The sequence below is a fragment of the Erythrolamprus reginae genome, chromosome 5 (assembly GCF_031021105.1).
Source record: "Erythrolamprus reginae isolate rEryReg1 chromosome 5, rEryReg1.hap1, whole genome shotgun sequence".
In the NCBI taxonomy this organism is placed as follows: Eukaryota; Metazoa; Chordata; class Lepidosauria; order Squamata; family Dipsadidae; genus Erythrolamprus; species Erythrolamprus reginae.
Genome location: NC_091954.1, coordinates 55,717,821 through 55,733,627, shown reverse-complemented (window position 1 = coordinate 55,733,627; position 15,807 = coordinate 55,717,821). Strand labels below are relative to the sequence as shown.

Genomic DNA, 15,807 nt, shown 5'->3' with positions numbered 1-15,807 from the left:
CTGTACAAAGTTGAATGTGCACAACAGCATGTGAAATTGATTGTCAATCATTGTTGCTTCCTAAATGGACAGTTTGATTTCACGGACGTTTGATTTACTTGGAGTTATATTGTGTAGTTTAAGTGTTCCCTTTATTTTTTGAGCAGTGTATTTAAGTACATCTTTTCATGTGCCAACACTGATGAAATGACACTTTGCTACAATATAAAGTACTGAGTATACAGCTTGTATAACAGTGTAAATGTGCTGTCCCCTCAATATAACACAACACACAGCCATTAATGTCTAAACTGCTGGCAACAAAAGTGAGTACAGCCCTAAGTGATAATGTCGAAATGGGGCTCAAGTAGTCATTTTCCCTACCTGGTGTTATGTGACTTGTTAGTGACACAAGATCCAAGAGTGAAATGGAAGGAGGTTTGTTAAATTTGGTGTTCTCACTCTCACTCTCTCATGCTGGTCACTGGAAGTTCAACATGGCACCTCATGGCAATGAACTCTCTGAGGATCTGAAAAAACAAATTGTTGCTCTACCTAAAGATGGCCTATTGCCAAGGCCTTGAAACTGAGCTGCAGCCCAGTGGCCAAGACCATACAGCAGTTTAACAGGACAGATTCCACCCAGAACAGGCCTCACCAGAAGTTGAGTATCCATGCTCAGCGTTATATCCAGAGGTTGGCTTTGGGAAATAGACGTATGAGTGCTGCCAGTATTGCTGCAGAGGTTGAAGGGATGGGGGAGGAGTGTGTTAAGCCTATCATTGCTCAGATCATATGCCACATGCTGCATCAAATTGGTCTGCAGGGCTGTTGTCCCAGAAGGAAGCTTCCTTTTAAAGATGATGCACAAGAAAGCCTGCAAATGGTTTGCTGCAGGCAAGCAGACGAAGAACATGGATTTCTGGAACCATGTCCTGTGGTCCGATGAGACCATAGATAAACTTATTTGATTCAAATTGTGTCAAGTATGTGTGACGCCAACCGGGTGAGGAGTACAAAGACAGGTGTGTCTTGCTTGCAGTCAAGGGTGGTGGTGGTGGGAATGTCATGCTCTGGGGCTGCGTGACTGCTGCTGGCACTGGCAGTTCATTGAGGGAACCATGAATGCCAACATGTATTGTGACATACTGAAGCAGAGTATGCTTCCCTATTTCAGAGACTGTGCCACAGGGCAGTATTCTAACATGACAACGACCACACCACACCTACAAAATGACCACTGCCTTGCTAAAGGCAGGGTAAAGGTGATAGACTGGCCAAACTTGTCTCCTGATCTAAACCCTATTGAGCATTTGTGAGGCATTCTGAAATGGAAGGTGGACGTACGCAAGGTCTCTTAACATCCACTACCTTTGTAATATCATGATGGAGGAGTGGAAGAGGACACCAGTGGCAACCAGTGAAGCTCTGGTGAACTCTATACCCAAGAGGGTTAATGCAGTACTGGAAAATAATGGTGTCCATACAAAATTTTGACATTTTGGGCCCCATTTGGACATTATCACTTAGGGGTGTACTTACTTTTGTTGCCAGCAGTTTAGACATTATTGGCTGTGTGTTGTGGGGGAACCACATTTACATTGTTATACAAGCTGTATATCCACTACTTTACATTATAACCAAGTAATTTCTTCAATTTTGTCACTTGAAAAGATATACTTAAATATTTACATAATGTGAGGGGATGTACTCACTTCTGTACAGTATATTATAAATCAATTAAGACCATAATACTTCTTTTAAAAAGTGAATGAAATTGGCAGGTATCCTACAGAACATATGTGGGTCTCAATGTTTAATATTTTTTCATAGTTTAATAGTTATTCTCAATAATAGACAGATGTTTTTGTTCCAATGAAAATATTTCCATTTTTGGGAAGAATGCTTGTATCAGCCCCATTCTTAGGATGACAGCAGTAAAATGCTGTCTTTTTTGTGTTTCTTGTTGTTAAAAAACTATTCAAATTCGGCTAAACTTATAATTCTTAATTACCTAACAATATTTTTAAAAACACCACACAAAGGATTAGTAAAAAGGCTTGACAATCAGAAGGACAAAAGTAAACATGTTTCAAGAAAAACTTGCAATCCTTATTGCAAGATCTTTGTCTTCCTCCACATTGGTAGGTTTATATGAATGGTTACTAGCAATACTATTTAAAAATATATGTTGTTGATTAATTAGTTTCATTTAACTTTGTTCAATTGATACTGAACTTGATGCTGTATAAACAGAAAGACTAATAACTCCATAGTTAGCTGCTCTCAAATTGTAACCATTAATTAAATTACACAGCAATCTTTAATTAATCAGAATTACAGGAAGTAATTCAATAAAAATAAACAAATATAGATTCAAAAAAATTTAGCTGTTCTCCAAGTTGAAGAAAGAATGTAACATCTGCTCATATAAAACAATGAGACTAATCACATTAACCTATTTTTATTATACTATCATTGAAATATCATTTGTTTTATAGGTGAAGCATAAAATATAATAAAATTACTTGTTGAGTTTACCCATTTCAACTGTATATAATAGGAATGTAGTAAAATATAATCACTGAAAAACAAATAATCAGTATTTAAAGAACTACTGATATATATTCAGTAGAAGTTCTTTTCTAATTGAAACTAAGAACATCTATGTGACAAAAGCAAGAGAAAGATAATGTTAGAAATATTGTAGGTTCAATGGGATTATTATTTTGAATTTTCCAAATATTTGACTAGAAAGAACCTACTTTTTCACAAACAATTTGGTTTCAGAAAAAAATTATCCTCCAATCCGCAACTTCTACACTGTAGAAACATATGGATTACACAGCTTGATCAAGGCAAAGAAATAGACTCAATTTACATAGACTTCTGCATAGCCTTTGACTCAGTGGTACACGACAAATGACTTCTAAAAATAAAATCTTACCGCATTACTGGATCTCTGCACAAATGGATTACTGCAGTCCTCTTAAACATACAAGTGGTCAAAATAGGAAATGCTTTATCAAATCCTGTACATGTTAACAGCAAGATTTCTCAAGGCAGCATTTTGGGACCAACCTTCTTTATTCTTTACATAAATGACCTTTCGATAATATAAAAAGCAACTGTGTCCTCTTCGCAGATGATGTAAAACTTCACTACCAACACTACTACTACTCTTCAAAAAGACCTTGACTATATATCAGAATGGTCAAACAAGTGGCAACTTCAAATCTTAATCAACAAACGCTCACTCTTATACATTGGCAAAAATAATTAGAACACAAAATATAAACTAGATTATCACGATCTTGTTGATGATCCTCACTCAGTAAAGGACCTCGGAGTACTCATCTGTACTGATCTACGTGCCAGAGTCCGCTAAAACATCTTTGCTAAGAAGGCATTAAAAATGGTTAAACTAATCTTGCATAACTTCTTATCTGATAATATTGTACTTCTAACCAGAGCATATAAAACATTTGCTAGACCAATATTCAAATACAGCTCATCTGTCTGGATCCTACACTACATATCAGACATTAATGTGCAGAGATATTTCATGAGATGAGTACTACACTCTTCCCTTTGCAACAGAATATCTCATGTCACCAAGCTTGAAATTTTGGGCCTAGAACATTAAGAACCACACCGCCTTCCATCTGACCTACGTGTAGCACACAAAATTGTATCCTACAATGTCCTACCTGTCAATGATTACTTCAGCTTCAACTGCAACAATACATGAACTCGCAATAGATACAAACTTAATATAAACCACTCAAAAAGTGATTGTAAAAAATTAGACTTCAGTAACATATTGGACTATGCCTGGAATATATTACCTGACAAAACTTTAACCGTTTAGTTAAAGAGGTTAAGCTGTCTACTGTTGACCTCACTACATTCTAAGAGGTCTGTAAGGGACCTGCATAAGTGCACCAGCATGCCTACTGTCCCTGTTCTAAAGTCCCCATTTCTCATGTATTGTAAAATATCATGTAATCAAAACCATTTCTTATATATATATATCCTGCAACTGACCCCATTCTGTTGGATTCACAGCCCCTAGTGATTACAGAAAAGGAAGTGCAAGATCTGAGTTGCCTTGAGAAGGGTGGCATAGAAATCAAATAATAGAAATCAAATCAACCAATCAATCACAGAGAGAGGTCAGGAAAAATTACCAGCTCCTGACAAGATAACTCCTCCCTTAAAAGTCTGTGCTGACCAATTGGCCCCCATCTTCAGCAAATCACTAGAGATATGCCATGTTTCTTCTTGCTTTAAGTGCTCCACTATCATCCCAGTGCCGAAGAAGCCCTCCATCAAGGAACTGAATGACAACAGACTAGTTGCTCTAACATCTGTAGCTATGAAAACCTTTGAAAGGCTAGTGATGTCGCACTTGAAAACTATCACAGATCCTCTGTTAGAGCCACTGCAATTTGCATACCAATCAAATAGAGCTTGAACAACTAGCCACGTGGTGCAGATGGAACAATCTGTAAGTGAACACACTCAAAACTGTAGAAATGGTGGTAGACTTTAGGACAAATCCTCCCATTCTACCATTTTTTACAATACTAGACAACAGAGTATCAATAGTAGAGACCTTCAAATATCTAGGTTCTATCATATCTCAAGACCTAAAATGGTCACCTGACATCAGAAACGTCATAAAAAAAGGACAATATAAAGGCGCCAATCAGGAAACTTAAACTGCTCAAGGAGCTGCTGATACAGTTCTACAGAGGAATTACTGAATTTGTCATCTGCACCTTTAGAACTGTCTGATTTATTTCTGCAACCCAGCAAGCTAGACAGAGACTTCAGAGGATAATCAGAACTGCAGAAAAACTATTACTGCCAACCTGCCTTCCACTAAGGACCTGTATACTACACAAGTCAAAAAGAGGGCCATAAAAATATTTACTGACCCCTCGCATCCTGGACATAAATTGTTTCAACTCCTACCCTTTGACAATCATTAAGTGTTGTACCTCATAATTCTTGACAAATGTATCTTTTCTTTTATGTACACTGGGAGCATATGCACCAAAGACAAATTCCTTTTGTGTCTAATCACACTTGGGCAATAAAGAATTCTATTCTATTCTATTCTATCCAAATCTTGTCATCAATTAAAATGTTTACTCATCAATTCAGTGTTCACACATGTTTGCAAAACATTTATTTGGTTTTCTTAATTAATATAAATCATTCAACTGGATCAGAGCTAATTTATTAATTCCTTATTATCATGCCTTAGGTTGTTATATTTCTATAAAAATGATTTCGTGGTTCATTTATTATAGACTTATTTCTAAGATAGATAATTGGATATAAGCAATATACAAAATTGCAGTACACTTACTAAAGCTCATCAGTACATTTTTTTTACCTAGTGGCAAAATGTCAAAATATACTTGGGAACCCAATTTTGTATGAAAACTCAAACTATTTTACTAATGACACACATTATAAATAATGTTTTCTTCTATAAGCATAATAATTGGCATTTATATAATAGCTCATGTTATGTTGCTGCATTAATAATTTAAAAACGGCTTCTGTCTACACATTTCTGTTAATTGCAGAGCACCTTTTCCCTACAGTTTGCACAGTATTAATACATAGTATTGCCCCAGCAATATAGCCATAATCAGAAACTCAGAAAATTAGTAACTTGATATCAAAAGCAAAGCATAGGTTGACTCAGCTTTCCATCTTTCAAGGTCAGTAAAATGAAAATCCAGATTGTTGGGGGCAATATGTAAACTGCTTAGAGAGGGCTGTAAAGCATTATATAAATCTTAAGTGCTATTGTTATATGTATGTATGCGTGTGTGTGTGTATTGATTGATTTTGAGCCTCAATAGAAACTTTTCTCTAGTTTCTCTCACAGTATGAAAAATTTCAAATGATCTCTTAAAATGAAAGAGAGTTGAGAAGGCAGTGCCTGAGAATTGAGATTGTTTGAAGGAGCTGCCATGATTCATGAGTACAAGCATTCTTTAGGTTTTTTCCATCAGCACAACCTTGGTATTATAGCACTTTATTTTATTTTGGACATAGAGTGTGAAAAAGAGACAAAACATGTTCATAACTATCAAAAGAGAAGCATGCACAAAGCAGAGATACTACTTTAGTTCAGGGCATTGTGGATAGCAAGGAATAATGATCCATGTAATTCAGCAACAGGGTAGTTAAGTAATAAGGGCACTCAGGTATGATCAAGCCAGAAAGGCTAAGAAGTGAAAGTTGACTTTTGGGATATAATGGTTTTTCCCAGAATAAAAAACATTGATATTATTTGTTGTTCCTCAAGTATAGCAGGATGAGGCAGCTGATTAATAAGTACTTGTTGATAAGATCTCCAGTTTTCACCAGGCAATGTACCATGATAGGCAAAGAGTTAGACCGGTGGTTGTTTAAGTTGTTTCTGTGAATGGCCAATTATATTAGTTTTTTACTCTTCCTGTGGATATTTGGAGTACAAAGGCCAGCCCTTGATCTGAAGGTGTTATATGACCAAGAACTATGTTATTTTGCAGCATAGCTGTCTCATTACGTCTTCTCTCTGTAACTGGATTGCAATATATACTTTTCTCTGCAACAAAAAAAACAGAATCCAAGGTTCCTAATAAATGAAATTAGATTGCACATAGGCAAGTGATATATTATTTAAATTCTTATATAGGTGAAACTCAAAAAAATAGAATATTGTGCAAAAGTTCATTTATTTCAGTAATGCAACTTAAAAGGTGAACTGTAATAAACGAGAGAGACTCATTACATGCAAGGAAAGATCGTTCAAGCCGTGATTTGTCATAATTGTGATGATTGTGGGGTGCAGCTCATGAAAACACCAAATCCACCATCTCAGAAAATTAGAATATTACATTACATTACTGAAATAACTGAACTTTTGCACGATATTCTAATTTTTTAAGGTTTACCTGTATTCTTCTCCATCAAGTACTCTAAATTTTTTATTTATTCGGTTTACTAAACTCATGTGTTGTTGCTAATCACAATGTTCTGTACCTTTTAAGAATGACTATTTTTTTGTCTTTACAATATACAGTGTTCCCTCGATTTTCGCGGGGGATGCGTTCCAAGACCGCCCGCGAAAGTCGAATTTCCGCGAAGTAGAGATGCGGAAGCAAATACACCATTTTTGGCTATGGACAGTATCACAAGCCGTCCCTTAACACTTTAAACCTGTAAATTACCATTTCCCATTCCCTTAACAACCATTTACTCACCATTATTATTGGTACTCAGCTTAGTGATCCTGATATTTATAAACATAATTATTTATTAACAATGATAATTATTTTTTTGTTATTTATTTGCAAAAATTATTAGTTTGGCGATGACATATGATGTCATTGGGGAGGAAAAACCGTGCTATAGAATCCACGAAAATCGAGGGAACACTGTATACAGTGTGTGTGTGTGTGTGTGTGTGTGTATACATACACACACACACACTCATATACATATATATGTATACACACACACACACAGTATATATATGTTTTCGTAGATTTTCACGGATATATGTATGTAGATTGTTCTGAGTTTGGGTTTTACCCCGTGTAATATTTTGAGTGTCTATGCGACGTTTATTCGGGTTTCTTCCCGTGTATGTTTCAGAGATTTCTGCCAATGTTTCGATGAGGTCCCACTCGTCATCTTCAGGCTGGTGCTTTTGTGCTTGTGCTAGGGCGAACACCACCCTAGCACAAGGACAAAAGCACCAGCCTTAAGATGACAATTGGGACCTCATCTATATGCTCATATATAAATACATACTTGTACATACAAATTTATTTTGTTTTAATTGCAGCTTGCCAATGTAATGGACATAGCACCTGCATTAATGGCAATGTATGTGACCAATGCAAAAATCTAACTACAGGAAAACAGTGTGAAACATGCATGCCTGGTTATTATGGAGATCCAACAAATGGAGGACAATGCACAGGTAATGTTGAAAAGTTTTTCAAGTTCACAAAAATCTAGTGTGATGGATGTATCCAATATTTAAATTGGCACAGTTGGTTTAAATAAATGGATATTTGAAAATTGGATGATGCTTCTACGCTCTGATAAAGACTACAGGAAATAAGGAAAGTTCTGTTGGATGGTACTGCATCATTTATGTAACTTTACCTATTTTAACATTTCTCTCATTTTCATACATATTTTGAATCATGTCACATTCTGTCCTCTCCATATTAACTTGAAGAGGAATATTGACAGAAATATTTCCCTTAATATGACATTTTTATTTTGCAGAACCTTATGCTTTATTAAAAGCTTTTAAGTCTTTTAATTATTATTAAGTGAATCAAATTGTTTTATTATGTATAATTTGTTTGTTGTGAGCCGCCCCAAGTCCACGGAGAGGGGCGGCATACAAACAAACAAACAAACAAACAAACAAACAAATAAATTGGCTGATAGACAAGTATTTGTCCTTCAAATAGAAAGAAGATCCTGAGGCTATCCTAAAGAATGTGATTATGATTTATATGATTGCTTGATTATATAAGCCAACAGATAAATTTAAAATTACATAATTGAAAGATAAATAATATATGGTAAGTGAAAAAGCAGAGGATTAAAATTCTTAGAGTATTTACTCATCAGATAATCTTAACTTGAAAATTTAAATCAGAATGCACAGATAGAGAAACCTCTAATCTATAGCTCTATTTTTCAGTGATAGTTTTGCCAGCCGGAGTAAAATTCTTTAAGGTATTAAGGAAAATGCTTTGCATGTATAATTTTGCTGGTAGAAGAATTTTAGAGTATTAAAAGTGGTCCAAATTAAATTGATCAATGTAATGCTTTTCATTGACTTGCTGTAGTCCAAAGGCACTTTTACATTTACAAACTGCTCTCAGTTCCTTAGAGATATGTGTGAGAACTTGCCAGCTAAAATATTGATTAAAAGTAAACTGTATGAAAGACTCTCACAAACATTAATTTTCAAGGACAAGTTCATTTTTTCTTCAGGAAAACCAAAGCATAAGTACAGATTTAAATGTTCATCCCATCTCTGTTTCAACAAGGTTATATCTCTAGAGATAAAAATTATATCAGATCTGTGGAGGGATTAAATAGTATGTCCTATAGTATGTCCTATAGACCAGAGCTCTCCAACCTTGGCAACTTTAAGGCTGGCGGACTTTAATTCCCAGAATTCCCCACTCATACGGCTGGGGAATTTTGGGAGCTCTCAGTAAGGAGAGCAGCTTGTTTGGGAGACGATATCGCTTACCCGTTGCTCTCGTCGCTCGTTTGCTAGAGTCTCCCCAATGAGCTGCTCTCCTTCCTGAACGATTTCTTTCTGCTGGTGGCTCCCATGCAGGACTGCTCCTGGCCACGATTCTTCTCATGTGCCGGAAGCTGATGGGTGGTTGCGTGTATGTGAATGGCTGCCCTTTCCTGGTTTTGATCTCTGATCTCCTAACTAATAATATAGTTTTCTATAAAAATTACTGTTTATAATTATCATTTATTGATATTGAAAACACTATCATGTTTCAGAAAATGAATCTTAAATAATTTTTGAATTTGAAACAAATAGTAAATTTCCCTCCTAGTTATTCAGAATACTTTTGTCAAAGAGGAAATACAGTATATATTTAATTATATAATCTCCGCATGGCATTTTGTATTGTTTATTTATCAATTGTATTTCAGCATTTTATTGCTTTTCAGTGAACTGCTGGTAATGTTCTCTTTATTAGATAGGCAATAAAATAACAGGAATCCCAACTTTAAGACTACAAATAAAATATGACATCACGTGCATTGTTTTTTTCAATTATCTTGCTCTGATTAAATGATGTTCATTATGATACAACTCAGGAAAAGAAATCCTAGCATTACTGTTAAATTTCTATGTCATGGGTTTTTCTTTAAAGTACATCTACTATTGTATTGTTAATGACATCATACTATCGGTTATTATATTTATTATACATCTGCCCAAGTCTACTGAATACTTCCTTCATACAATAGGTTTTCCATTATTTTTCTGCATTCTCTCTCAGCATATCCCATCAGCCTTGAGAATAATAAGAGGTTATGTTACAACAGGCAGTCAGTAGAGAAAAGAGTTGAAAAGTGAATATTTGTGCTAAAGAGGCATGACTTTCCTGCTCGCAAGTGACAGCAGAACATTAATTCTAGTATAAGCAACAAGGTTTTTTTAGCTAAAAGAAGGCAAATTCTCAGTTAAATCCTTGATGCTTTGCTTCTTTCACAGTTATTGCAGGGATTTATATCCTGTCCCATCCTATCTCCTTGTTTTAAAAAGGTCATAATTAATTAATGTCAGTGCCACTTAATTCATTTAGTATATATTAATTGTAGTTAACAAATGTCAAATATTAAGTTTTAAGTTTAAATTACAACTTTTTGTACTATATATCTTGTTAACAAAGTTGAATGAAAATTCAAGTATATTTTATAGAAAATACTTAATAGTTTAATAGGGTTTTTTGGGTGGGTAGCTGTAGCTACTGTTACTTTAGAAGAAAGATAGAACATCCTTGAATACTTATAATTTATTCCTGTTGAATGTTTCCTTTAATAACATTGTTAAAGATAAATAACATTGTCAGTTTTAAAATGTAGATGCATGAAGAATTGGGATTAGTGGATTGCATACATCTGTTGCAGTGAGTTAAGTTGTAAAATATCTTAAGCTATTCTGGCCTTTTTCTAACTACAGCCTTTAGTTTCTAAGCTTGGCACTATAAAGAGGAGGTACATTGAAGTTGCTGTGCAACATTGCTGCTGTGGGCAGTTCTCTGAGTGAGCTTGGCCGGGTGATGAAGCAGCAAATGATCAGGATATTGTTTGCCGGTTTCAAATCTGTTCAGGAAAAAGTTATTTTCTCTCTTTTAAATGACATAAGAGTTGGAATGGAAAGTTGGAATGGATATCCTAAAAATTGTAAGGTGGGATTTAAATTATGATATCCTTGCATAATGACTTGACAGCAACCAGTACCTGCTGGAGGTGCTATCCCTAAATGGTGCTGTCACATTACATCATACATTACAGCTGTAATGCTTAGTGATGGAAATTCCAGCCCAGTTATTGTCATTATAAAAAGGCTTTTATTATTCCATCATGAAAAGACAAACACAACTTAGTGCCTGGACAACAAATATCCTCATATAATGATGGTAATTTGACTGGAACTAAAGAAGGACCACATGGGTCTTTAAGCGAGGACGTTATGTGAATGTGACTTTCAATTTCCTTCCAGCTTTGCCATTGATCTTGCCTGTGGGAAGCCAGCAGGGAGGGTCATAAATCATAATCGTGTAATGCTGCACCTTTTTGGATATACTGTATAGATATATAAAGTATTGTATTAAAAATTGTAATATAATTGTTAAATGGTTTCTGATTTTATAGCTTGCACGTGCAGTGGCCATGCAAATATTTGTCACATGCAAACAGGAAAATGCTTCTGCACAACCAAAGGAATCAAAGGAGACCAGTGTCAACTGTAAGTATAAGTGATATAAATGATATAATCTTAATTTAAATCTGTTTATGAATAGCTCATACATTGAATTTAATTTTATCACTATTTGTAGGCAACTGCTAAATGAGCTCCTCTATAGCTTTCCATTTATTTATTTATTTATTTATTTATTTATTTATTTATTATTTAGATTTGTATGCCGCCCCTCTCCGCAGACTCGGGGCGGATATATAAAACATATTTTGTTGTTGTGATGTAAAAATATATATTAAAGTTCAATTTTAAGAATTATTTATGTTAAATATCTAGAAAAAGTTCCATAGATTCAACTATTAGATTTTCAAAATTATGATTCAAAATACTTAATATAAAAGTCTGGTTTCTTTCTGACATGCAATACTACATAATGCCAGAACATGTTAAAATTTGGATCAATTCTGTTGCCAGTCTTTGTTTGGAAGGAATAAAAAATGATCAATTGTGTAGGTCAATACTTCTGTGATGCCCTTAATTGCCTCAACCTGAAAGCCTGAAAGCCCTTGAAAGTACAGCCAGCTATGTGGTTGTAGTACAACATTACACTCGTGCTTTAGAACAGTGATTTTCAACCTTTTTTGAGCCATGGCACATTTTGTACATTTACAGACTCCTGGGGCACACAACTAACCAAAATGACACAAAATGACACTTGAGCTCTTTAAGAAGATGAACCTTCAGGAGGCCTTATTCAATATAGATAATATTGTGATGCATTGTATATCACCTTCTGCGGGGGCCTCTTGTAAAAAGAAAAAGGTCAAATATCTATATACACCATCAGGATAGACATAACCAGCTGAGGCTGAGGCTTCATCTAATGGTGGCAACATTTACCTCCAGTCCTGACCAGGATTAGAAATCGGGACCATGGGGAGGAATAGCAGCTTCAACTACTCGCCGTGGCCACACAATATCAAGTGCGCGGCAGCACGAGCGGGGACCTTCCTGGGTGTGGATGAGAGGCGATTTGCTATTGGTTCACCGGGCCACGGCACACTGGTTGAAAAACACTGCTTTAGAAGAAGGCTGGGTTCTCTCATGCAGAATGTGATACAAATGACGTTGATGGGATAGAAACCCTATGGTTCTCAGGCTTAGGCAAGTTTTATGTAAAGAAGTCCCTTGCACTTTTTGGAAAGAATGGAAAACTTTTATTAACTTCATTTCTCTATTTAATATTGATTAACACAATATGACATCAATATCTTTAACCCCCACTCCAGGTGAACAAATTTAATAATAATAAATCAAAATAGAAAACTTTGTAATAATAAATCAAAACAGAAAAATAATGGAGCAAACTTGTAGTTATAGCATAGTAAAGCTGTGCTATATGATATGCTTAACTTTAATTCTTTTTGAACATTTCTTGAGATGTTTAACGTAAATGAAAACACATTGTGTGAAACAGGTATCATAATATCATTAGAAACATATTTAATATTTTATAATTTTTAACATTGAGTGGTTAACATAATTTGGTTGGGTTACAGATAGTTTCAAATAGTTTCACTGCATCACAATAACATTGCATTTGGCATGATAGCCACAATAATTGCTAGATGTTTTAAACATGTACCAATATATAGTATCTATGTGATAAAAGTTTAAATTGGTCATTTAATAACATTTAGATAAGTGCCATTATGGTGAAACTGTTATATTAATATAGTGTTAATATGATCAATTATCTGGGCAATTCTCAGAAGGATTTTGTTGATAACTAGTGTTGTGCGAACCCGTTGAAGTTCGGGTTCGGCGGGTTTGTACAAACTTGACATCGGAACCCGAACCCCATTGAAGAGGGCAAATTTGGGAGGACGGTTCACATGAGAAATTATCTCCTTATGTAAGGGGTAGGACACCCAGCTAGAGGGGTGGGGGATTCAGGAAGGGTCATTTTGTTTTGTTTTTAGTCTAGGTCCACTAGAGGTCCACAACTTTTGTTAATTGGGCTTTGACCTGTAGGTCCACTCCAGGGCCACAACAGTTCGTATCTGTTGGTGCAGGGCAGGGATGGCCTGGCATGAAAAGTAGTAGCGGTTGGGAATGGCGTATTGTGGGACAGCCACTTCCATAAAATTTTTGAAGCTTTCTATCTCGACCAGGGGAGCATTTCAAATGCCAGCAGCTTTGAAATGCTGGCATTAAGGGCCTAGGCTCGTGGCTGAGATGGGCCGAACATACACTTTCTCTCCAAAGTTTGAGGGATGGGCAGCTGAAAGCTTCCCTGGGACGGTATGGACAGGTTTGTTGATGATGGTGGTGGTGCTGCTGCTGCTGCTGCTGCTGCTGTTGGTGTTGATGGTGTTGGTGGTGATCCTACATTGTCCCTTTGGCGAGAGACAGGTAGCCTTGTTGGGGAGGCGGTGGCAGGGGCCGAGGGAGCCAAAGCAGAAATGGAAGACCCAGGCGTTTGAATACTTTTAAGGTATTGCTGCCACCGAAGCTCATATTTTGTATTCAGGTGCCTGGTCATGCAGGTGGCACTTTTTTTTGTCTTGGATGCCTAGATGTGGGCCTCACACTCCGAGCACTTTCCTTAGGTGATCTGCCCTTAGGAAGGCAATGGCACAGTTGAGATATATCACCTTACAGTGGCAGCAGCCTGGTGCAGCAAGACTGAACAGAAAAAAAAGGCACTTTAAATGTTGTTTTCTTCATGCCTAGATCTTGCCCTAATCCGAGAACTTTCCCTAAGCCATCAGCCCTTGGAAAGACTATTGTATGTATCGTTGAGAAATCTCCCTAATCTATCTCTCCCTGTCAGCAGCAGCAGCAGCAGCAGCAGCACTGTCCCTAATTAATGCGGCGCTCGTATAATGGCGCTGGGGCGCATGGTCCTGCCTTTTATACAGGTAGGGTCAGGTATCCCGCCGGGACAATCACAGCCATGCGTCCGGCTGGCCAATTACTGGCAAGCAGGACGCATGGCCAATCATAGCCGGTCCTTGCGTTTCCTGCCTGGATACAGCACGGCTGTTGATTGGCTGCCGCACCATTCGATTCGAACGCCGAACCTGAACACAGACTTCTGAAAAAAATCCGGGATTGGGTTCAGTATACCTAACCCGGCCAAATTCGGCATGGACCTGAACTATGCAAGTTCGGTTCGCCCAACACTATTAATAGCATAAAATTTCTGCTGACCATTTATTAATTTAAAAATGGGGCTAGGGCCAATGATATGAATCTGATGTTGGCTTTGCAGGCATGCAAACATAAGTTAGCCATTTTTAACATTCTTTTTCAGTATCACTGTAGAATTAATTTATAAAATGAAATATTCTTATGCTTCTGCTTTAATTATTTTCATTTTATTTTAAAAATGGGAATATACTGGCATCAGCATTGAATGCATGTATTACATTGATTCTAGACCAAGGGGAATTAATTGCCCATACATAATTATCTTTTAGAGACCCAGATTCTTGTAAATTTAGGTAAACATTTAATCTTTCAAAATGTAACTAAATCATGCAGTTAATTAATTATACTCATTTGGACAGTAAAAGTGTATTAATGTACTTCAAATACTTCAAATTTAGATTAATCCACCTTGTTCCATTGCCTTTATTTACTAATTTAAAAATGACCTGAGAGGACATGATAAAAAGAATGAATAGCTAGCACTAACTTAGTGTCATCCATGATGTTCATTTCCTAGCAGATAGGTAGCTAAATTCATATGTAATATGAGTTGTGCTGAACTTTCTTAGTTATGCTTGATTCTGCATCTGTCCTTCTTCAAGCAGACTTTTTTTTTTACTGTGAATCAAATTATTCTGAAATTAACCTTTGTTTCTTTTCTTTAAAAATACCAAAATCTTTAATTTTTATTAATGGTGAAGTTTTTAGAACAAAATATGTTTTAATATATTTAACAAGTAAAATATTTAATATTTAATGAATATTAATAATATGCTGTAATAAATACCTGGAATTATTTATTGCATTTGAATGCTTAAATAGATATTTAATTTAATTTAATTTAATTGATTTATATGCTGCCCAATCCCATGGGACTCAGGATGGCTTACAACATACAGCATAAAATAATACAGAGATATAACGTGAAGTTAAATATAAAACAATACAAGTGACAAACCCCCGATAAAACTAGTCAATAAAACCTCCTGAACCAGGCTGTACAGTCATACACTCATGCTACACTCATGATAGTCTAGAAACCTGTGTCAAGTTGATTGAATGTGGAAATGTGATCATTCTATGGGTCCACAGACAAATTTCCATCTCTT

The 15,807-nt window shown here is 35.9% G+C and overlaps 1 protein-coding gene across 2 annotated transcripts in view; it reads left to right on the top strand.

Annotated features, from left to right (window-relative positions):
- The window catches only part of ATRNL1 (attractin like 1), a 578,768-nt gene that overhangs the window by 154,327 nt on the left and 408,634 nt on the right, over positions 1 to 15,807 (top strand). For both annotated transcript variants that reach the window (XM_070752642.1, XM_070752643.1), the window contains exons 19-20: positions 7,841 to 7,978; positions 11,437 to 11,530. In XM_070752642.1, coding sequence (XP_070608743.1) covers positions 7,841 to 7,978; positions 11,437 to 11,530 — 232 coding nt within the window. The remainder of the gene's footprint in view (positions 1 to 7,840; positions 7,979 to 11,436; positions 11,531 to 15,807) is intronic.